This window comes from Harpegnathos saltator, unplaced genomic scaffold (genome assembly GCF_003227715.2).
Source record: "Harpegnathos saltator strain DR-91 unplaced genomic scaffold, Hsal_v8.6 scaffold167, whole genome shotgun sequence".
Taxonomy (NCBI): Eukaryota; Metazoa; Arthropoda; class Insecta; order Hymenoptera; family Formicidae; genus Harpegnathos; species Harpegnathos saltator.
The window spans coordinates 700,098-723,015 of NW_020229947.1; the positions used below are offsets into that span (position 1 = coordinate 700,098).

General features: G+C 31.1%; 5 protein-coding genes and 1 long non-coding RNA gene across 11 annotated transcripts; 3 read left to right on the forward strand and 3 right to left on the reverse strand.

Annotated features, from left to right (window-relative positions):
• The first annotated feature begins 708 nt into the window (after window positions 1–708).
• LOC105191780 (uncharacterized) lies at window positions 709–6,729 on the forward strand. 2 transcript variants are annotated; one of them, XM_011155431.3, is made up of 12 exons: window positions 709–1,229; window positions 2,006–2,088; window positions 2,250–2,400; window positions 2,475–2,522; window positions 2,735–2,919; window positions 3,000–3,120; window positions 3,188–3,716; window positions 3,978–4,183; window positions 4,563–4,800; window positions 5,643–5,859; window positions 5,933–6,105; window positions 6,181–6,729. In XM_011155431.3, the coding sequence occupies exons 3-12, from the start codon at window positions 2,267–2,269 to the stop codon at window positions 6,277–6,279; spliced, it is 1,950 nt and encodes a 649-aa protein (XP_011153733.1). In that variant the 5' UTR covers window positions 709–1,229; window positions 2,006–2,088; window positions 2,250–2,266; the 3' UTR covers window positions 6,280–6,729. The 2 variants fall into 2 exon arrangements, with proteins under 2 accessions (XP_011153733.1, XP_019700923.1); XM_019845364.2 differs by lacking the exon at window positions 2,006–2,088.
• Window positions 6,730–7,559: 830 nt separating this feature from the next.
• Window positions 7,560–8,272, forward strand: LOC109504662 (uncharacterized). Its single transcript, XR_002163146.2, has 2 exons — window positions 7,560–7,846; window positions 7,932–8,272. It is a non-coding gene; the product is annotated as an uncharacterized LOC109504662 (long non-coding RNA).
• Window positions 8,273–8,375: 103 nt separating this feature from the next.
• On the reverse strand, window positions 8,376–9,008 carry LOC112588170 (uncharacterized protein C11orf70 homolog). Its single transcript, XM_025297025.1, has 2 exons — window positions 8,711–9,008; window positions 8,376–8,627 (listed from the first exon to the last, which is right to left on the reverse strand). The coding sequence occupies exons 1-2, from the start codon at window positions 8,881–8,883 to the stop codon at window positions 8,429–8,431; spliced, it is 372 nt and encodes a 123-aa protein (XP_025152810.1). The 5' UTR covers window positions 8,884–9,008; the 3' UTR covers window positions 8,376–8,428.
• A 3-nt stretch (window positions 9,009–9,011) lies between these two features.
• Window positions 9,012–10,041, reverse strand: LOC105191773 (uncharacterized protein C11orf70 homolog). Its single transcript, XM_025297024.1, has 4 exons — window positions 9,947–10,041; window positions 9,532–9,613; window positions 9,300–9,369; window positions 9,012–9,215 (listed from the first exon to the last, which is right to left on the reverse strand). Exons 1-4 carry the CDS (start codon window positions 10,039–10,041, stop codon window positions 9,025–9,027), a joined length of 438 nt encoding a protein of 145 aa, XP_025152809.1. The 3' UTR covers window positions 9,012–9,024.
• Window positions 10,042–10,425: 384 nt separating this feature from the next.
• On the forward strand, window positions 10,426–14,120 carry Alg9 (alpha-1,2-mannosyltransferase Alg9). Of its 2 annotated transcripts, none has more exons than XM_011155439.3 (12): window positions 10,426–10,526; window positions 10,752–10,890; window positions 10,998–11,203; window positions 11,338–11,451; window positions 11,579–11,689; window positions 11,781–12,063; window positions 12,362–12,478; window positions 12,762–12,975; window positions 13,101–13,242; window positions 13,359–13,488; window positions 13,569–13,699; window positions 13,811–14,119. In XM_011155439.3, the coding sequence occupies exons 1-12, from the start codon at window positions 10,447–10,449 to the stop codon at window positions 13,947–13,949; spliced, it is 1,806 nt and encodes a 601-aa protein (XP_011153741.1). In that variant the 5' UTR covers window positions 10,426–10,446; the 3' UTR covers window positions 13,950–14,119. The 2 variants fall into 2 exon arrangements, with proteins under 2 accessions (XP_011153741.1, XP_019700928.1); XM_019845369.2 differs by having other exon boundaries at window positions 10,520–10,681; window positions 13,811–14,120.
• A 2,052-nt stretch (window positions 14,121–16,172) lies between these two features.
• On the reverse strand, window positions 16,173–22,153 carry LOC105191772 (NF-kappa-B essential modulator kenny). Of its 4 annotated transcripts, XM_011155419.3 has the most exons (9): window positions 21,994–22,153; window positions 21,483–21,662; window positions 19,955–20,268; window positions 19,487–19,780; window positions 19,207–19,413; window positions 18,769–19,122; window positions 17,202–17,987; window positions 16,871–17,080; window positions 16,173–16,673 (listed from the first exon to the last, which is right to left on the reverse strand). In XM_011155419.3, exons 3-9 carry the CDS (start codon window positions 20,204–20,206, stop codon window positions 16,575–16,577), a joined length of 2,202 nt encoding a protein of 733 aa, XP_011153721.1. In that variant the 5' UTR covers window positions 20,207–20,268; window positions 21,483–21,662; window positions 21,994–22,153; the 3' UTR covers window positions 16,173–16,574. The 4 variants fall into 4 exon arrangements, with proteins under 4 accessions (XP_011153721.1, XP_011153722.1, XP_011153723.1 ...); XM_011155420.3 differs by lacking the exon at window positions 21,483–21,662; XM_011155421.3 differs by lacking the exons at window positions 21,483–21,662; window positions 21,994–22,153 and adding an exon at window positions 20,370–20,786.
• Window positions 22,154–22,918: the final 765 nt, after the last annotated feature.

Sequence of the window (22,918 nt, forward strand, 5' to 3'; positions counted from 1 at the left end):
GTAAAACTGTACTTAAGACAATCTTAAATAATAAGAATCAACTATGAACAATAGTGGGATTTTGACCTTCTCCCATATTGTATTGCTTAAATAATGAAAAGTTAATAAAATAAGTACTGCCTTTATTTCTTACGTAATAAATGAATAAAAAATTGTCTGAGTGTACAACATCATCTGAAAATAAAAACAAATGTAAATAGCAATATGCTTTGCGAATTGTGAAATCCCGGTATTGTTTATAGTTGATTCTTATTATTTAAAATTGTCTTAAATACAATCTTAAGATGTCGTCAATCACAACAGAGCCGTATAAGCCGCATAAGCATCTTAAAAGATATTACTTATGAATACTCACTGACTAGATACACGTGAGTGAGGCGCGTGAGCCGGCTCTGAGCGTTAAATAATGTAATAAGTATTCTTATCTATGCGCTGCATAGATAAGAATACTTATTCGTTAACTTTAATACGTTCTTCTGCAAAAACTACTTCTGTTGGACACAATTTTGCTGAAGGAAAAAATTGTTCGTTTTAGCATAAAATATCATGTACTCCGAATGCGGGGATTTCGGATCACCCTGTATATTGGAATTATTTCTTTTCGAAAAACTTTGAACTCTGGTGCACATTAGTGCAATAAATTAGAATGAAGGAAAATGTATCTGTTTCACTCCAACTTATTGCACTAGTTCAGAGATTCTTCGAAAAAGAACAAACCTATTGTCGCCAAATCGCAAGTACATACATACATGCACGTTTGCATAACAATAAATCATAGATAGTATAGCGACGTAATCCCACGGCGAAAGGAAGATGCGCGCGTGCATGCGTGGTGGGTGGATGAAAAAGTACGCCAGTGGAACGAACGGCGAGCGAGCGAATGAATAAACGAGTCGTACGTACATACGTGCGTGCGTGCGCGTGCCAAGCGAGCTTAGCGACGTGCTACCGGGGTGAAATGCCTTCGGTTTTCAATGGAAACAGCACGCTAGCGGGGAAACATTGTATTCGTCGCAGGTATTGAGTACATCGAAACGAATCGTCGAAGAGAGTGATGTGAAGTGCTGATCGTCACATAATTTCGTCGAAATTTTCGCAACTATGAGGTTGATCCGGTATCGATTCGAACAAATCGAGATACGCTTGTTCAATATATTTTATTCACGAGTGATGTAGCATTATTCCGGAAAAATTTCTGTGCCCAACATCGCGAAACAGGATCATAATACGTATGTACTGTGTATACGTGTATATGTACGTACACGATCGTTCATCAATCATTTTCAATTAAATCTCGCAACGGAATAATAGCAGTACTGCAATTAACTAGTAGAAAAGTTCCATTTGTCTTTGAAATCATGTTTATGCAGAGAACGTTTTCTTAAGTTATGTCTCTTATTTAATTTATGCCTCTTGTTAAATCAGTATTTTGTCTGTGTATACGATATCTTCAGTAGAATTACAAAATTTTTCTTTCAATAATTCAAGATTTAATTAAATGCCTTCCAATGATTATTTGAACAAATTATATTCTTTGCTCTTATGAATGAAAAATATTTTGATAAGACTTCTTTATTATACTTTCAGTGCAAACATAGATAATACTTGCATGATGGCTTAGCGTTATCAGAAGAAAAATATTCTCAATATTTGTAACAGTGATATTTGCTACGTTATATGTACCAGCTTTATGTCAAACATTATCATCCACATTGTGATAAGTTAAAAAGCAATACATGTATTATAACATGCCATGCTTCATACAACATAAGTCAATTATATTTATTGAAACTAGATTCACCTTTCATAAATTATCATCGTATGTCTAAATATGTAAGAAAAATATTTCTAAATAATTTCAAATAAGCTTGTTTTGTAAAACTAATGAATTAACTCTACTGTATGTTTTACTATTTTTAATAAACAAATGAGATCAATATAATAAGCCATGCGCTCTATATTGATGCAATTTGACATTTAAAATATTCTCCATTTATTATTTTAGAGAGAAAGAACAAAATTGAAAAAAATTATATATACATATTTTTAAATAAGTGATTTGAGACATAAAAGTCCATGCATTGGAAGGTTAGTATATATCTTGTAATGAATATAATAAATTATTATATATTCATTGTATAAACATGATAATATCAGAACAAATACTCTTTTAATTTGTGTACATATATTTATATATTTTCAATTAAATGTAACTTAATATTAAACTTACATAACATTTTTTTTTATAGGAATAAATTAAATAAACATGAGGGTTGCATCATGTCACTTTCGTCGGTGCATTATAGCAGTACTGTCAATAGCGCTGTTATTTTGCATCATTCAAATAATAAGAATAGAGATAGGATTTAATGATTCTGATCTTACAAACCTAGAGAAATTGTGAGTGGTCTTTCAATATTTTCTCTAATATCAATTTGACATATTTTATACTTGACAACTTTTGTCAATTTTAGGATGCACATATCACAATTAATCAAAGAGTCAGAACAGCCTTATGCAGGGTATGTACGCAGTATAATGCTTGTTTTATTATTATCAAGAGCAGTATAGTAATATTAAAATATCACAACTCCCATTAATATTTTGAAATTTATTAATTCATGGACTACTATGTTTGTTACTTGTTATTATTGTTACTATTGTTTATATGTTATTATTATTACTTGTTATTATTTAAGCTTATTTTTCACTTGTTCTCAATATATTTCTACAGGGAAGGTGTCGTTGCCTGCAAGTTACCTCAATTAAATGTGTCTAGTCCAGAAATAATGAAGTTCATACATGATGTACCGTCTCTATCATGTGGATCAGAAGATTGGGTTACTGTAGAAGGTTCAAGACTTGTTATTACTGATAAAGCACAAACAAAGTATGGACAAATAACATGTATCTTTAGTGGTATGTTATAATAATATCTGCATTACTTGATATCATTTTTAACTATTACTACATTGTTGAATATTACTCTGTTGTTTCAGAGATTATCAGAACAGACGATTATAATACAAAACTACTGGAGGGTATAGAGGCTGATGATTTCTACACTCTTGAAAACAGTGATTTTGCTGAAGTTAGATGCAAGTCAAAAAGAGGAGATGTGTTAGTTAATTTGCTTATATTATACATACGTTTCCTTAGTCATTTTGCTGATAATAAATATGTTTAGGTGGCATAGTATGCTCGCTGGGGTAAAACACGACCCACGTGTCAGAAAGCAGCATAATTGGGCCAATGTACCGCAAACTGGTCTGAAATTGAACGTGCTCATGTTTGGCTTCGATTCACTATCCAGAAATACATTTATTCGTAAACTACCCAAAACTTATCATTTCATTAAGCAGCAGTTGGATGCTCTAGTGCTAGAAGGATACAATATTGTGGGTGACGGCACTCCGCAAGCACTTATTCCGATACTAACTGGCAAAATCGAACTTGAATTACCGGAAACGCGAAAACGAATGGGTCACAAAGCAAATTACGTTAATGTTTACCCCATGATATGGAACAAGTATAAGGAGCACGGATACATAACCGGTTTTATGGAAGACGTGCCGCATATCGGGACCTTTACATATCGCTTGAAAGGATTTAATGAGCAACCGACTCATCACTACATGCGCACATATTATTTAGCTGCTTCTCCATACTTCAAAACGTACAAGGAATTCTGTGTTGCTGGTACTCCACGTCATATGGTATGCATAAAAAATGATGGAAGTTTGCTGATAACACGAAATGAAAAAAAAAATAAACCGTCAGTCAGCTAAAAATATCCTTTCAAAATTGACGATATTATGTTAAAATTCATGTTTTTGTTACACTAAAATATAATTTAATTCCATTGAGGACTAATCATTTCTCAAAATTGCGTAATTTATACGCGACTTTTATAAATTTTAAACATTTTATGTGTATCATATATAATTTTCTATACTATTATCTATGTATTTATGTAGGTGATGATGAATTATATAAAAACAATATTCAACATATATAAGAAACAACCAAAGTTTGTATTCGGATTTCATGGAGAATTGTCTCATGATTCTTACAATGATATTGGAGTGGTAGATGACGATCTATATTCTTGGGTGAAAAATCTTCACGATTTTGGACATTTAAATAATACAATTTTAATTTTGATGAGCGATCATGGACACAGGTGTGAATATATTTTACATGTAGATGAGATATTTGTGTTTTATATTTTCACTTATTTGATCATGTAACTGCATATTTTAGAGAAATTTGTCAAAAGGAAAAGGGTCAATGTCTACTTTTTTTTTAGTTTCTAGTTGTAGAATTCTTAAAATTTATAAGCATTTAGGAATCTGGAAATTTTCTAAATCAGCTGTAAATTTTGTTCTTTAAACTAAAATATCAGTTAACTGTAACATATATCAATTTTGAAGTTTTGAAATATTTACAATTTTATATTCTACGATTACTATAATAAAACAAAAGACTAAAAAGAAAAGAAATTGACATGAATTCTTTTCCTTCTAAGGTACGGGACTAATCTTGCTGTTTTCATTTTACAGATTCGCGGAGATTCGCAACACTTTGCAAGGCAAGCAGGAGGAAAGACTTCCATTTTTTTCTTTTATTTTTCCACCTTGGTTCAAACAAGTTCACCCGCATGCATATGCAAATTTTGTGTACAACACGCAATACTTAACGTCACCATTTGATGTGCATAAAACATTAGAAAATGTACTTAACTTTAACACGCCGAAGGATGGAGACCGTCGTCAAAGAGCCATCAGCTTATTCGACAAGGTGAGAACCCACTCACGGAAAGTCTCGACAATTCTTTAATCCTTTTTTAATACTTTAATGTGAAAGTTATTAGCGTCTCGATTGAAAATAAATCAATGTAAATATTCTTAACGTAAAAAAACTAAAATCGAGGATAATATCATCTATTGTTAGGTGCCTTGATAATTCTTATCATGATATATTTACCTATTACACCAGAAATAATACCAGAGATGATACATTCTAAACTGCCTAACACATATCTCGGTCATGCGAAGTATTAGAAGATAAACGAGCGTCAGTGCAAAAATTTCACAATGAAAATATTTAACAAACGCGTGAAAATATTACTATTAGGTAAAACAGAGTTCAATACACATATACAGCACGTGTGAGATGTTTATTCGCAGTTACAAAACTTTCTACGCGAAGACCGAAAAGAGAACATCATGATTATACGAATAAGATCATCACAGAGATACATTTCTATATTTTTCATCATTCAATTATTAAATTGCGCTTCAACCAATCACGAAAGAATCCGACATGATTGAGAATTTTATCACAAAAAATAGCAAGTACGATTAGATAGAAGAAGCACGCTGTCTGCATCGTGAACGCTAAAAGATACTAATGAGCTAAGTGCCGCGTCATTGAGATATCCCCACTACGGTCGCGAGTGACTTACTAAGCGACTTCGTAGATAAAAACAATTTCCTGCACGTAACTTCATGAAACATAAGCGAAGAACAGTTGTGTACGAAACATCGAAATTAATATATTACAATAACGACGTAAACCGAGTGCAAACAATTTCACGATAGAACATTCCTTAGTAATGAAATTAATATGATCTATTTCAGATACCTCTAGACAGAACATGTGCAGATGCGTTCATAGAGCCCCACTGGTGCGCCTGTCTCGGGTGGCAAGAAATTTTGACCGACGATATAAATGTTATCGCTGCTGTCAATTATTTCGTCCAGTTTCTTAATAATTACACCGTAGATCATCGCGACATATGCGAGATATTACATTTGAACGAAATTCTATGGGCTGCCAAGCTCATACCCACTAAAGGTAAACGTAACAAGTAAAGAAGACGCATTGTAATTGTTCATCGACGAAGCTAATGTCTAGCATGATATTTCAGGCTTGCTAGATTTTCGAAAATCCGGAGACCAAGACGGTTTCGTAGGTGATTTCAGTGCCAAAACCAAAGTGACAACAGAGATATATCAAGTTAAAGTGAGAACCACGCCGGGTAAGGCGTTGTTCGAAGCTAGTATCACTCATGATCTTATGAAGAACACTTTCCATACGAAGGTAAATTCAAAGAGACCGACATGCACTCGACAGCAACGATAATTATGATAAATATGTGTGATAACTTTGTCATAGATCTCTGACGTCAGCAGAATTAACATGTACGGGTCCCAGGCAAGATGTGTGGAAAATTCACTATTTCATTTGCGCAAATACTGTTATTGCAAAGGATAGATAACGATTGCGCGGGCAACGTGTTTTTAATGAAACGGCGAGACAACACACATCAAAACATTACAATCAAAAGCAACATGGTTTCGACCGCACCGGGGGGGTATTAGTTTCAAATATTTGTGTTAAATGTAAAGTGAATTTGTTAAACGTAGTTATCTATATTAGACTAAGGGGTAATCTATGTACATAACATACTTTAATTAAAATTTTTGATAATTGTGTATCGATGAAGACAGCTATTATAATCAGGATGTCGCGCGGTACATGTCATACATTCTTGAGAGACTTTATATACAAGTACATTTATATACTTACGTGCGAATTACTGTTATAGGCAGTATGTATCTTGCTTTAAGTGGTAATATAATTATTTTAACATTTGTGATGTAAAATATGTTATCTCGTACATTGAAAAGATACGCTTATTATCCTCTTATTGAACTATAATTATATAGATGTGAATTATATGAGATTTATATATATTATAAACTTCTCATTTAAAATTAATATTATATGTGCCAATGTTTTTCAGTGTTAGCTCAAATCTTTCATCGATATCACTCTTAATAGTGTAAACTTCTCGATAACCTTTATTAGATACTTTATGATTAATCATTTTTTATGTTCATTGACTTTACTTTTGCTAATTTGCAACCAAAAATATCGTCTGTATAATAACGGTACAGGAGGAAGGTCCTATTTATATGTTTGTAAAACAAAAGATCCGCAAACTTATAATTCAAGCAAGATACAATAATGAAAACACTTAGAAGTTATTAATTATATATGTCTGTACGATAAAAAACATATTGCAGAATAAAAAACATATTTTTATTCTACATTTGGCGCTAAATGTAATCGAGTCTACGCCTTTGCATTAATAATAATTATTAAATAATTATGATTAAATTATATTATGAAAATAAACAAAATAATTATTAAATGTTTATTAATAGTAAATATTAATATTTATATTACAAAGGTACTAGAAGACAGGCATAGGTACTTTGGCGTTAAGTGTATTATAAAAGTACAGGCTGATATAAACTAGTCTTACATATAAGTCGTAAACAACAACGGGCTAATATTTTCACATTATAATGTTGAGAAAAAATACCTCTTTTCATGAATGCAAGAAACATCAAAAGAAGGAATATTTTAGTTTTATCCTGAGATGAACTTGCCGTATGTTTTTTAAATAATATCTTGTACTTAGTTCCTGTGATAAATGTTTAAATGTAATGTATGTATAAATGTGTATAAATATACACATGTATATGTGCTAATATGTATAAATGTAAATGTATGAAGCTCTTTTCTTTTTAAGGACCTTTTAAGGACCTAATAGCTATATGATCAAATAACTCTTTTCACAACAAAAAAGAAGCTGTTTAATTGATGCGGTAAATATACCCAAATATACGAAGGTGGTTTGAAGAATAACTTAGTTCAGGTACTAACAGAGAACGAGAACAATTGTATATATTGTTCATATATTTGGATTCACTATTACATACCTGAAAAAGAAAAACTAGTGGAATACGGTCCCGGAATGGACAAGAAAAAGGTATTATTTCACCATGATGATGCAAGCTCGTTCAACAAAAATTGGCCGAATTAAATTTTGACATTCTTCCGTATCTACTGTTTAGCGCATTCGTCTGATTTAGCTCTCTCGGATTTCCATTTGTTCCCGAAATCCAAATTTTCCTGGCTAGAAAGAGATTTAGGTCAAATAAAGAGGCAATAGAGGCCACAAACGACTATTTCGAGGATCTCGAAGAAATCCACTTTTGGGAAGGAATCGGGAACGTGGAGAGACGTTGGAGGAAGTGCATTGAGCTTCGAGGATTATATTGAAAAATGAAGTACCTTGTGAAACCGAAACTGTTATCTTAAATATCAAACCAAGTTATTCTTCAGACTAACGTCATATATATTTTAGTATAATTAAAGTCTAAATTTACACCTAAATAAATTGTCTTGTATGAAATGTGGAAGTCGTTGGTATTATCCGCGCAAATCCCCCCTTTTTATAGTTATTATTTCTTATTGTGACTTTTATAATTAAAAATATGGATGTATAAACGAAGTAATAATTTAGCATGCAAAATTTTATATTGTCTTACGTGTAGCACAATCGTATACGTTACATAGAACAGTATCCACCATACTGATGCACAAAAGTCGTAATTTCGCGAGAATTAGCATTTATTAATAAAAACGCAATATTCTGCTTGTTGCTGGTATTACACGGGAAATATTCTTGACCTTTACTATCTTTTGCGATTACTTCCAACACCAAAGTGCTTACGAACAAATTATTTGAAGCATCGTGTTTCTGCACTCTAAAACAAAACCGCTCGTAACATTATAATAGGCTGGACATAACGTTATATTCAATTTCGAATATTTAAGAAAGTGTAATAACCTTACGAGATCTTTATAAATACTTCTAGTAACATCCAGATATGGTTGTAACGTATCTTCAAACTGACACAACATCCCACCAAGAACGAGCATTTGAAAAATTCGAAACACAAATTCTTTTCTTTCGTCTTCCGTGTACAAATTGTATTCTTCTGAATCTTCGTCTAAGAGCATCTAAAAATACTGAAGATTTAGAAGCAATATGTATATATTTTTAATAACAATAAATGGATATGCTCGTTCTCCATACTTTGCATATTTGTAATGTTAAGTTTTGTTAAATAATCCTATATTATAAAAATACAACTTATATTCTTAGTGAAGATAACTTACACCACGAAGATTGTCAGATACCAGAAAATCCTCTACTTGCATATCATATCTTTTACTAATTATTCCCGAACTATATATTATCCCATTATTTGGATCTTTCAGCTTGTTAAAAAAATTCATACTTAAAACTGTACAAGGTATTTGTTTTATCTCTACATCTGATGCTTGTATGCCTGTAATCACAAAAATTTTTCTTTTTCAATAAATTTATTATATTAATGTTATAATCTATAGAAAAAATTATAATTATATTGTACCTTGTTTTATCCAGCTGTCACCTTGTTTTGATAATAATTCCTTTGCAACAGAATCATCTTTAAAAAAAGTCTATAAATTCATACATTTTGATAATTAAAAATTTAAAAATATCTCTAGGAAAATGTGTCTATATTTGTTTTCATTTCGTATATAAAAATCTTCGAGCTTATAAATAAATGTTTTTTTTTCCAAGATGTGGAAATCACACTTTGGCATAAAAAATAAACTTACATCAACTAACTGATATTTATGATACTGGTGAAATGGTTCATTAAATGAAAAATTCTGAATAATAAAATTTCCCTTCAAGCCCCTGTGAACACATATGAATTGTAATGTATATTAATATCCCTAACAGCACAGATGTCCAGAGGACATCCAGAGTACGTCTTAAGGACATCCTGGGGATGTTTCTTCATCCTCAGGGCGTCCATAGGATGTCCCCAGGAGATCATGTGCTGTCTGGGATATAATGATGTAATAGATTCATACTCTCTCTTAATATGTATTATATATAATATATATAATATATAATAATAATATATAATATATAAATGTGTTAGCACACAAAAGTTAAGACATTCTATGATATTAAGAATAAATATTTGTATTGTATAAATTACATTACTGAAATAATTTTCATCACCATTTACAGAGATATTCTTGAATATTTTTATCGTTAATTCCAACGTAATTCTTTTCTTTCAATGGCATAAATGTGAATTTCGGATCAATGTCCATCTTTACTGTTTACGTATCTATGGAAACTACACAGACATGATTCAAATATAAGAATATTCTATATCAAATATAAAATATCATTTCTTTCAATTCAATACTTTGTGCGCAATAGAAAATACAAAAAAATTAAATATAGTTTGTTCCCGCGTAATTGTTCGTATCTGTTTGTTTCATTAAAAAAAGAGCAAGATATGTGTATATATGCGCTATAATTCTAATTGCATACTGCAAATATAATTGCATAATGTTTATAATTATATATACAAATATTCGGTATACACATATACGATTGTGAAATTTTAATTATGTCTTCGATTATCCAAAATATTGATTTTTAACAATATATACATATACAGATAACGATGTAGCCTAGAGCAGATAATAGATGAGGTGTGCAAAAAGATCATGGCGCCCAATCAACGTCAACGTCAGCTCGTTTTGTCGAAGAGGGAATTAAAAAAGATCAATGGAAGGAGATTCTCAAAGTATATGAAATCTTTTCTCTTCTTTTCATTTATTTCAAACGATTCAGTAAATAGTATTAAGCTCCTGATACATGAAACATTTGTCAAACCATGCACCGGCTAACCCCTCTTACTGGTATCTTGGAACGTTTGACAGCCAACAATAGATATAATATGTCAGCTTATAAAATTTCAGCATAATATTCATTCAAAGATAAAGCATAAGATTAAGTGACTTAATTTTAGGCCAGAAGAATCTTCCGATGCGGGACTCATTCATCCTAGCTATGACACAGCTTTCAAACTACTGCTGTCAGCCAGATTTTGTTCCGCCATATGGAGCCATATAACAGACTGTGATGAAACGTATAATTACTGGGAACCGGTGAGTTGTATTAATCACAGTATCTTCACGACTGGATCACCTACAGCAATGTTTGCAGAATAAATTTGCAATTTGCTATATCTATATTATATTCTGCATTGTCTTAGAGTCATTACTTGCTCTATGGAACAGGCCAACAAACATGGGAATATAGTCCTCAATATGCACTACGTTCATATATGTACTTATTAGTGCATATAGTACCAGCAAAAGTTTATCATTATTTATTGGAACCTAATCCTGTGCTGGTGTTTTATTTTATACGATGCCTCCTGTCTGTGGGTTGTGCATTATCCGAAGTATATTTTTACAAGTATGTCTTATGTTTTACATCCATATTATATAAAGCAATAATGCTTACATTATTGTTTAATTTTTACATAATTTAATTTTATCTGTTCAATATTCTAGTTTTATTCTATAATATATGATTTTGTATCTTTTCAGAAATGTTTGTCGCGAATTTGGAACCCATATAGCAAGACTTACATTAGTCTTCCTTATTCTTAGCTCTGGAATGTACATTTCTAGTGCCGCATTTTTGCCATCATCTTTTTCAATGTAAGTATTTAAAGCCTTAGTATTTGAAATAAGATATTTTTAATTTTATCCGTTCAACACCTCATATTACATTACAAATTTTTTAAATATCATTGATATATTTATGGATTGTTTTTATTCATCACAGGTACTTCAGTACTGTTGCTACAGCAGCTTGGTATGCTCGTCAATATGAATTAGCCATATTTACTACTGCCATTTCTTCATTGCTGGGATGGCCATTCGCTGCACTACTTGGGTATTTTATATAATATGCGAACGTGAAATATCTCGCACGGAGAGTATTGTAATAGAAAGAAAATAATTTAATCTCGCTTCTGTTTTTCTAGACTTCCGATTGCCATTGAAATGCTGACACAAAAACGGGAATGGGTCAAATTCATAAAGTGGTTTATCATATCTGCTGTTGTAATTGTAATACCAATGGTATCGGTAGATTCCATGTATTTTGGCAAATTTGTTGCCGCGCCATTAAACATTATATTATACAATATTTTCACTAGTCACGGGCCTAATATTTATGGCACTGAGCCATTCAACTATTATATCATTAATGGATTCTTGAATTTCAATTTTATCTTTATTGGTGCATTACTAGCGCCTTTAGGTTTGGTAAGCATCTGTGATATCCACCATAAACCAACTAATCTTTAAAGTTTGATACAAGAACCAACGCTATCATTGCTCAAACAAAATTTAATACATAAAAGGAAAAATTTGTTTTTATATCAATTTAAACATTTCGATCCCAATATTTAGACTCTTTTTAAATATTAGAAACAAAACATTGCGTGAATTAAGTATAAAAACAAATTTCTCTTTTACGTATTAAATTTCACTTGAGCAATAACGATAGTTTTTGTCTCTATATATAGTAGAAATATATAAAATATTTCGATTCCTGTTATAGCTTTTAGTATGGCTGATTGTACCAACACGCCCAAGAGATCGTTTGTGTCTTTCTTATTGGTACTCATTGGCTCCCTTATATCTATGGATCATTGTCTTTTTTTTTCAACCGCACAAGGTAGGTGTTAAATAATAAATACTGTAAGGAAAAAGTGACTACATTTGAACACTAGTTATTTTTATCATAATTTAAATGATTCTTTTAGAATGTAACAGCTTTTTTCTCAGCGATTTTCATTTAAAGTATCTATAAAAAAAAAGTTTTCCCCTTCATTCGGATGCACAATTTAGACGAGAAAATCAATTTTATTCAAATGCGTTCCACTCTTTCCTATTATTGCAATTGATGGACTTCTACAGAGAAAAAACAAGGAAATTGACTAGTCGAATATTGTCAACAGGAGGAACGATTCCTATTTCCAGTATATCCTATGATTTGTTTGGCAGGCGCTATAACAGTGGATATCGTACAGAAATTGTACTTTTATGTTAGGACGAAACTCAATCCATCGCATATCAGTTGTCACTACTTACAATATACCGCGCATATCACCATTTTAGCGATACTAACGTGTGGTCTCTTAGGATTATCAAGATCTTTGGCGATTTATAAAGGTTTATACTTTGTAATGAAACATAGTTTCATTGATTTTTTTTCGGGAAACAAAGTTCCCACAAAGTAGCTTATAAAATTTAACTTTTAACAGATATGTACTTCCTTTTTTTTTTTGCTGCGTTAGGGTATTATGCTCCTATGGAAGTTATGATTGAAGTTAATAAGCTGGGCACTGAAGGTGCAGTACCTAACGACGTTAATATAAATTTTTGTATCGGAAAAGAATGGCATCGCTTTCCCAGCAATTTCTTCTTTCCATCCCACAAGTGAGTACTCAAGTTAATTTTAATTTTATATAAGATCATATGTTTATTTGTTAAATTTACTGAGACTATTTGGTACATCTATGATTTATTCTTATGCGACATTAAACTATTTCCAGTTGGAAGTTACAATATTTAAAGTCGGAGTTTAAAGGACAATTACCACAACCTTTTTCAGACCATGAAAATGCAACGAGTATAATACAACCGCATTTTAACGATATGAACAAAGAAGAAATATCGCGCTATGTAAGTATCAATCTTATATTAGTGGGAGGATAAAACGTTGTTATTATATATGTGATTGATTATCTTTCTTTTGTTTCCAGTTTAATCTCGATAAATGTCATTTTCTACTAGATCTGGATATAGGCACTGAAACAGCCTTAGAACCGAATTATTCTCGTCTAAGTGACCATTTTACTGTTGTAAAGTCTTCAAAATTTTTAGATGCATCAAAGTAAGTTTAAAATATACTATTCAAACTTTTATTCAATGTATCTATGCTTAGATATAATAATACAATTTACTTTTGCATCTACTACTATTATTATTATTATTTGTGTTACAGGTCACACCAGTTTTTCAGAGCTTTTTACATCCCATTCCTATCTCATAAGTTTTGTACATACGGTTCGTATAACTTATTACAAAGTAATAAGTTCAGATCCATTTTGTCCTCTAAACAGAAGAATTCTAAACTTTCATAAGCAAAAGACAATTTTGAGTTAAATTATAGAATCATTTGCGTAATTTGCAGTGTCAAAGAATCGTTATTACATAATGTTTATAGTAATGTATATATTACATTCCAGTAATTAGTTAAATAATTCAAATCAAAGATCTTTATTCAAGATTTCATCGCTCCAATGAAATCTTTGGTATATTTGTTCTTCTATTTATATTTTAATGTTTTATATGTTTATATAAAGTTTTTCTATTTTTATGTTTTATGTTTGCATATAATATATTAATGCTATTTCCTACAAATTACACACAAGACAAAACATTGTATATATATTAATAAGACAAACGCATGTATTGATGTAAATATAAGTAATGATGCAATAAAATATAATTTCATGATGTATATATTAAGCGCTTTGCGCTGTCTTCGATCGGTCTCTACGCACCCTCGTTTCTCTTAAGACTTACTTCTCGTCGAGACTTGGTCGCAGAAGCGTTAAGTTCAGTTTTAATCGGTTAAAACGACATCAATAAGACTAAGATCTTATATTCCCGAACCTCACATGTATTTAAATCTAAAAATTTCACTAATTGGTGTAATAGATGAGAATCCTAGCTTGGATATACCAGAGCTTTAAGATTCAACAATAATAATAACTAAAAATAAATAAAACTAAAAATAAAAAAACTAAAAATAAATGAAGACTGTGTGCGGACTCTGGTTGAAGTAGTGGCTTGGTTTACTTGAGATTATATGATAGGATATTCGTATTTGTTCCGTACAGCTCGGACGTGCCGTGCGGTGCTGCTATGCAACCGCGGCAACTTGCAACTTGCAATTCGCGGGTCCACCCGCGTGACTTGCTGTAGGCCGTTGCGTCCAGAAGGGCAGGCCTTCCGAAACGACGGAGGTCATTTCGTCTTTGACGTGCTCCGGGTGCCGCTTCCCGTTGGCGTCACTGACGCGTGTGTCCTCCGGGACTTTGCTTTGGTGAGCGTCATCGCCTTATAAATGGTTGCGTTACTACTACGTTCCTTCTGCGTCGTTCTTCTGCGTTATTCTCCTTGCGTTTCTACTGCGCCCGTTGCGCGTTTTCCACTGCGTGCCTCTTTGCGTCGTCAGTGCGTATCCTTTCCTCTCTCTTGCTTTCGCCGCCGTTCCTGGGCACCTTGGTGTTGCGCGTTTCTTCGAGGTTCTGGCCAGCCTTGCGACATAAATCAGACGTCAGCCGGGACGATCGGTCGGTTGTCCAATTCCTTGAGCGACATAGTCGCAGGTGGACATCGCTCTGCGATTCGAAATTCACCAGCCAGCTCTCCGAAGCTATTATATGTTCGGTCGAGTATCGAACAATATTCAACCACAAGCAACTTTACGATAAATATATCTTGTTTCAAGATAGTTTAATTGTATCCACTCGAAATGTTTTCTACGAAAATAATCCATTTATTTACCCGATATTGTTACATTGCATTTTGCAACTGTATGTATGTACAGGTACTATAACATGTGTGAAAATATGTACAAGTCAATAACAATATAAAATTGAACTAAAACAAAATTATATGAACTAATATTACCTCATTTTCGATAAACTTGAGAACTGTCCTTTGTTAAAAGCATTATGAATATCATTCAGTTATTATTAGTTAGAATGTTTTTTTCACAGTTAATATAATACAGCAAACTGATTATTATATGTTGGATTAATATGTGTGTATATTATGTGTTATGTGTTAATTTTATCAAATATTACACACGAACATTTTAGGATAAGCAAACAACTAAACATTGTAAATAGTCTAATATAAGATTATCAATCGAATGTTTCAAATTGAAAAATATCTCAATATCTCAATAAAACTAATATAAAATATAGGTTACTTCTTTATAGAAAAATCTAAAATTTAGCAAAAATGAAGTAAAAAAATAATTTGATTTGTTTAATATAGATCGCTAAACTAAAACTATCACTAGCTTCAAGAAATCAATAAGTAGATATAGAAAAGTATTCACTCTAGATGGAGCATTCATTCATGACTGAACATTTTATATTTAGTGTATGTGCTTAGTGTATTAGATACACCCATTTTTATAATCATTCTTACTAATATTAATTCAAAACTATAAAACTCAAAATTAAAAATTAAATTTAAAATTGAAAATTAAAACTTGGAAATTTATATAAAACTTATTATAACTGAATTATTTGGTTAAAATTATTTCAATTCTCATAGATAAGTATTGAAAAAAATATAATTGTTTCACATGCAAAAAATCTATCTTTAAAAGATAATTAGTAAAATGAAATTATTATTTTTAGAGAGAGAAATTATAAAAACACATTGAGAAAAGATCGCTAACTGTTTGAGAATTGAATCATTTAAGTGTAATCCAGTTATTTTACTTTTGAGGTAATTTTTAAGTGTTGATAAACTTTTCATACACACACACACATACAATATCCTTCATTTCTAGATGTTCTAGAGATTCTCCATTTTCCAAATATGAATTTTCTTCTTTCAAGTTTATTCGAATGATGGCGTGCATTTTCCGAATCCATGGAATCGAAGTGAAGACGTGAGCTGCCTACATAATCGACAGCTACGAATGGTCTATTCGATAAAATCAAACTTAATGCTTCCAATTAAATTAAATTTAAGCATTGTTCAATATGCTCCGTCAAGCCCATCAGAGTAGCAAATGCTGTCTCACATTTCGGACATGGTTGCATTACCTCTTTATTCTGCAATTAAATTTAAATTTTCATATGCAAAAGTGCAAAAATTTCTAACATATCTCCGTAATAGCATGAGGGAGCAACATGAATTATCGTATGTATCGTAGTAAAATAAGAAATGCTTCCTGAATTAAAATTTTTTAAAATATTAAAACTTTTAAAAATATTATTTTAATTTCAAAACATAGATGAAAGGTACTTACTGAATTTTGAGAAGTGGTTCCCATTTTAATACGACCGATATCGGTAGATGATAACAAAGATGTTAATTCCCTATTATGGGTTACTAGTTTCTCTAATTCCGTGTTTAATTTGCTCTTCTCTAGTTGCAATAACTCTTTTACATTTTTCTCTTGTTTGAAATCTTCTTCATACATGGACAACTGATTTTTATATAAACTGATATCTAAAATCTACATAAAAGAAGAATATTATAAAAATATGATGAAACTTATGCCGTAATGTGAATTACATTTATTTGAATAAATAATGTTGCGGAGAACCAAATGAGTCTGAAGAAGAAAATGCACTCACGCTTTGATCTAATTGTTGTTGTAGTTTTTTACATTCCAGATCTTTTTGCTTGTATTTCTCTAACATATCAGCTACATCTATTTTCTGGTCTTGCAACAATAATTGTCTTTCATTCAGCAGAGCTTGCACTTTACCATCGTATAACTTTTTACGTCGTATAAGTTGATCGCGTAATATATATATACCGTCAATATGTTTACTCTTATTATCCAATGTATTGCTTAACAGATCAAGTTCATGTTTCTTCTCCTCCAGTTCTTTTTTCTGTTTCTGTATTTTGTTCTGCTCGATAGCCAATGCTTTTAATTTCTGTTGTACTTCAGTCTGCTCTTGCGTATTATCGTCATCCTGTGCATTCGTCATTTTTAAACTCTCGTCCATCGTTAAGTCCACCATATAAAGTGCTTCTTGGTAATTCACAAATATGTCACGAATTTCATCATGCATCTTTTTTAAAGCGTCATAGGTTGTAGAAATTAGATGGTTCATTTCATCATTTGCTGTTAACTGACGGTATGTAATCATCTCAGTTCTATATTTTGAAAATATTTTCAATAATTTCATATCACTAGCAAATGTATTCTTTCTTGTATCTATCTCAACAGGCGCAAATATATTCATAATATTATGTAAGTGTTGTGTGACGGAATCAAATCGACCAATCACTTCTAAAAAGTTGGTGACCAATTCAGATATCAGATTGTTATAGCGCATTCTATTATTTTCGTATTCCCTATCATTCCAATGAGTAGAACCTATTTCACACTTGTCAATAGAAAACATTAGCTGTAAAATGCAAAAAGCAATACAATTGAAAAATAAAATAATCATCTTGTGTACTGTATCTAGCATATATGCGCCAGCGCTATCCATTGTAATAATATCTATGATTTTTTCAAATAAAGATTGAACAGAAAATAATTTTGGATGCAGTTAATCAGTTTGCGAACAGCAATAAGATGGGACAATAAAAATTACGGAAATGTTCTTTTTTCGTGAAAAAAATATGTTCATCTTGATCTTTTAAATTAAAATATATGTTTTTTATCCGTAGTGTTGTAAAAAATATCAAAACAAATATAATATTGACTCATAATGTTATTTTTATTAACATTTAACAGTGTCAAAATTCATTATAATGTAGAATTCATTTTAGTTTGTTTTAATAACAATAGTTTGAACAGATAGAAGATATATATTTGGAATACACTACAAAATGTCAATAAAAATTACATTACAAGTTAATATATTAACTTGTATATTGCATAACCAATATATTGCATTTGTTTTGATTCTTTTTACAACACTACAAACAAAAAATAATTCCATTCAAAAAAATTAAAGTGACTGATCTCTTCGCGAAAGTCACTTTCAACATTTTTTTTTCATCTTATTGCTGTTTAAAAATTGATAAATTGTATCGAGAACTTTTTCTATCTGATTATTATAATTAATGAAAAAATCGTGGATATCGTTACGATGAATACGTGTATATATGTGTGTGTGTGTGTGTGTGTGTGTGCGTGTGTGTGTGTGTGTGTACATTAATAAAATATCTAGACATCACCTTATGTATGTGTTTAATTGCTGGATTTGACTTTCTAATTGTTACAGAAGATGTATTAATATCATTTGTGTCATATTTATATTGTATTTGTTTATCATAATATCCCGATATTTTGTCTTCTGGGTTAAGACTATAATTCATTTTGTTATAACATATTTCTGTGGAAAGGTCAGCTTCCTTCTTTAAATCCTTATAAGAGAACTGACAATTGCAGTGTTTATTAGTTAATACACATTTCTCTTCTTTTTTAAGTGGTAATGCAGATGCTTCTCCCTGAGATACTGCTTTATAAGCAGAAATAGTGTTATCCTCATTGGAAGTGTTATCCTCATTGGAAGTAATGCTAGATAAATGCTAAAAGAAAAAGAAAACAGAATGAATAATATATTAAAATTAAGACTTTAAATAAGTGATGTCATATTTCTATTGCTTTTATACTTCCAAGTGGCCTTCCATGAAGTCAGTTTGTTGCAAGAGTTGAGATTTCTGATTATCAAGTGATGCATGTTTTTCTTCTTTGAAAGATTCAGATGCTTCATCACTTTGAAACTTCAATGCTTCAGTTTTAGATGTTATATCATCAATATCCCATTGCGATGTATATATAACAGTATCATCGTTATCAGAATTAGTTCTATTAATTGCCTATAAAAAGGATAATATATAATATATATTTTATAAATATGTTACACATCATATTTCTATATTATTTATATACCTCAAAGTTGTGTTCTGTATCTTCAGACTGTTGTGTGGCAAGTCTAGTTTTTAGCTCCAAATTCTCTCTTTTAAGATTATTGATTAAATCAGTAGTTTCTTTAAACTTTTTCTTGTGATTTTCATGCAGTTTCATCACAATTCCTTGCCATGAAGCCATGGTAGAAAGTTGTTTTTTCATAGCTAAACTATTTTGTTTTAAGGTTTCCTTCAATTTTGTGTTCTCTTGTAAGAGTTCGGTTAGTTTTTTATGTGTCTCATTTATTGGCAATACTGATATCAAGGAGTTATAATCCTACGAAAGAAAGAGATATTAATTATTATTTTAAAATAACAATAATTCTACATATACATATATATATATTTTACTTTTGTGTGTGGACACACATGTATATAGTACAAGAACAATATATACAAATACATGAACAAAACTGTTATTCAAGATAATATAAAGTTGCAATATACATACAACTGACATGCTTTTCTGTTGAATGTCAACATATGAAGCTAAAGAAGAAGCTTGAATAGCATCCAATGAATCTTTTCCTAATACTACAAAGGACATGGTTTCTGCTTCTCCATCACTACCATCATTATTAGTAATAAATTGTGATGTATCTCCCAACTTGAAAAATGATACACAGTTTGAAGTATCTGGATTTCCCGTAAGACAAACATTTTCTTTTTCTGTTTTAGATACTTCAAGTTGACTCAGATCCATGTCTTAATTGTTTAAATAAATCAATCGTAGTTTTATATGGCAGCAATTTCTAAGCTGTAAATCTAATATTTATTTTATTATTAATACATTTAACCTATTATTAATAATATGAAGCTTAGAAAATATATAAAACAAGAGAAAAAAGTAATTCAACTTAACTCACATTATCAGACATATAATCAACCTGTCTCTTATCCAACTCATATCTCTTTTAACTTTTAAAATGTTGTTTTTGAAGCAAAAGATATTGACCCATATTCAGAACATGCTTATAACTATATTAGTGTGCTGTTAACTAATCAGAAGGCATATTGCGTGGCTTTTCATTGGTTAACAGAGCACTAACATAGTTACAAGCGTGTTCTGAATATGGGCCAGTACTTACAATGATTCAAAAATGGTCAGAATGATAAATATCTTCATATTAATGTATTAAAAATTGATATCCCTTAATAAATTATATTCCTTGATATTTTTGCACTCTTAACACTTTAACAGCCACTGTCATGTATGTATGATTGTATTTTATCTTTGATAATAATCTTATCAAGAAATATTTTCCGATAAGTCTATAATTGTAATATTATTAACTTTATAAATATCTTTAATATTTAGAAACTTTATAGACTTATTTATAAACTTTATAAATAGATTTGTATGCATTGATATGCACTGGATATTTTTCTCTTTAAATATTAGATCTGTTCTTTTGTGTTGTACTGAGACTACAATTGATTAGCAGAACCCCATTAGTTTATTCTTTTCTGATGCAATCCGTATGCTTCCTTATACTAATTTCTTTCCCTTTTTCGCTAGTGAGTCTTAACTTTTGATTCTGAAATTATATATTGATTCTTCGAGAAAGAGTTAATTATTTTCCTTCCGAAATAATTATTCGCTATAAACATTCTTACGCAATTCTTATTGGCTTAAATCAATTCTAAGCGATTGAATATCTTAGAATCTTAATTTACATATTGCTAAAATGCAAAAGGTTAAGAAACCACAAATAATACAATTATGAGATGATTCTCTCCGTAATTTGCTCAAAAAACGAAAAATGCCTTCGCTTGTTTCACGGATCTCTGAGTATTTATGGTACATCTCAGAAATCCTTAATGACGTCATTAACTCTGATTAATTTATCGTAGAGTTTATGTCATCAATCTGATCGTTTAACGTTCATTTTATCGAGAACGCTAATAAAAAGTTTATAGCTTGTAATTATAACATAAAAACATATAATTACAATGTAACCAAAATAAAATATCCTAACCAGTAACAGAAGTCTTTGGATGTATTTCCACTTCTCGACATAAGCGTATGCATGTTTATCTGCAGCATGTCGCACATACTATAGACAAAAGCACTCAATGCGCAAAACGGAATATATCTATTATTGGAGCGTTTTATGCGTGAATATACCTAGCACTCGAAGATTACTGTGTGAAGGTAACTAGATGGCGAAGAAATAATGTGGTAAGAGGTTATTTTTGAGCATATCTCTTTCTTCTAATACCGCAATATTGAAAATCTACGTATTGGTTAATATTACACAGATTAACAAACTACTTCGTTTTTAGATAAATGTAAATAAAAAAATTATAGATTTATGTTATCTAGATGATATAAGTAAATATCAAGTAATCCTTTTATATTTCAATTTCTATTCAATATTTTCATCATCCTAACCTTGATTTGGACATGTAATAATTAACTGGCTAAATTATAAATCTCATATTATTCTATAATTATATTTATTTAATAAATTATTAATCAATGCTTACCCCGTTTTATCTCGTTTGATGATTTTTCTTAGCAACAGGAAGTCGCAAGGTGACTCTTCAAAATCTAATAAAATTTATTCGTGGTTGACCAGCGACTGCCTATTTCGTACGGAACTGGCGAACAAAGAGTCAAAAGAGGAATATTAAGGCCCATCTACAATGGCTGCAAGAATAAGGTTGTAAGCGTAAAGGTCATTCTACAATGAGGTGTAGTAGTATGCAGTAGGCAAATTGACCAATCACGATCGACTGTTCTCTTTACGATCGAAGAATAATCGACTGTGATTGGTCAATTTGCCTACTGCATACTACTACAACCTCATTGTAGAATGACCTTAAGCAGAGAGAAGCTTGAGAGCGACCACGCCGGCGTTTTTAGCGACATGCATTTTTATGACTGATTTTAACGCCATCTACGTCCATTTGGAACTACATTGACTTCGCCCATTTACAGACGCTGCCAGTAAAGTCTCTATTAGGTGCGTGTCCGTTCTACGTCCACTTACTGGCGGTTCGTGTCTGTGGTACGCCTATAATTGCGGGTTTGAGAAACACGGCATCGCGCACAAACTTACACCTCGTTCAACAGCACATGATTCTTTTCCTGTACATATGCATTTCTATACATATTTTTGTAAAAAATTGCATCTTCTAATTATTATCCGAATTATTATCTCTTGTTACATTTCACTCTGTTACAAATCGCTCTCGACGCGCTAATTTACCATTCGTACCTTTGATTCGAAATCGAATACGCGAGTTGCGTTTACAGTCAAACTATGCCGCTGGAAATTGTCTCTCTCGCAGTGTTTCAAGGCGGAATCGAAGTCGCGGAATTAATTCACGTATTCGTCGAGACATTATAATTGCTATTTAGCTCTGAGCTAGTTTATTTAACTAAGTACGGGGATAGAAAAGCGATTTA

Excerpts from the sequence above, each read along its gene's own strand:
- Alg9 (XM_011155439.3), top strand. The coding sequence starts at position 10,447 with ATGGCGCCCAATCAACGTCAACGTCAGCTCGTTTTGTCGAAGAGGGAA. Across the intron at positions 10,891-10,997 it reads CGTATAATTACTGGGAACCG|AGTCATTACTTGCTCTATGG; the intron begins GTGAGTTGTATT and ends GCATTGTCTTAG. Across the intron at positions 12,064-12,361 it reads TACTAGCGCCTTTAGGTTTG|CTTTTAGTATGGCTGATTGT; the intron begins GTAAGCATCTGT and ends TTCCTGTTATAG.
- LOC105191773 (XM_025297024.1), bottom strand. The coding sequence starts at position 10,041 with ATGGACATTGATCCGAAATTCACATTTATGCCATTGAAAGAAAAGAAT. Across the intron at positions 9,370-9,531 it reads ATAAATATCAGTTAGTTGAT|ACTTTTTTTAAAGATGATTC; the intron begins GTAAGTTTATTT and ends ATGAATTTATAG. Across the intron at positions 9,216-9,299 it reads TGACAGCTGGATAAAACAAG|GCATACAAGCATCAGATGTA; the intron begins GTACAATATAAT and ends TTGTGATTACAG.
- LOC105191772 (XM_011155420.3), bottom strand. The coding sequence starts at position 20,206 with ATGGATCTGAGTCAACTTGAAGTATCTAAAACAGAAAAAGAAAATGTT. Across the intron at positions 17,081-17,201 it reads AACAACAATTAGATCAAAGC|ATTTTAGATATCAGTTTATA; the intron begins GTGAGTGCATTT and ends TCTTTTATGTAG. Across the intron at positions 16,674-16,870 it reads GAACCACTTCTCAAAATTCA|AATAAAGAGGTAATGCAACC; the intron begins GTAAGTACCTTT and ends ATTTAATTGCAG.
- LOC112588170 (XM_025297025.1), bottom strand. The coding sequence starts at position 8,883 with ATGCTCTTAGACGAAGATTCAGAAGAATACAATTTGTACACGGAAGAC. Across the intron at positions 8,628-8,710 it reads ATTTATAAAGATCTCGTAAG|AGTGCAGAAACACGATGCTT; the intron begins GTTATTACACTT and ends GTTTTGTTTTAG.
- LOC105191780 (XM_011155431.3), top strand. The coding sequence starts at position 2,267 with ATGAGGGTTGCATCATGTCACTTTCGTCGGTGCATTATAGCAGTACTG. Across the intron at positions 2,920-2,999 it reads AATAACATGTATCTTTAGTG|AGATTATCAGAACAGACGAT; the intron begins GTATGTTATAAT and ends CTGTTGTTTCAG. Across the intron at positions 3,121-3,187 it reads AAGTCAAAAAGAGGAGATGT|GTGGCATAGTATGCTCGCTG; the intron begins GTTAGTTAATTT and ends AAATATGTTTAG.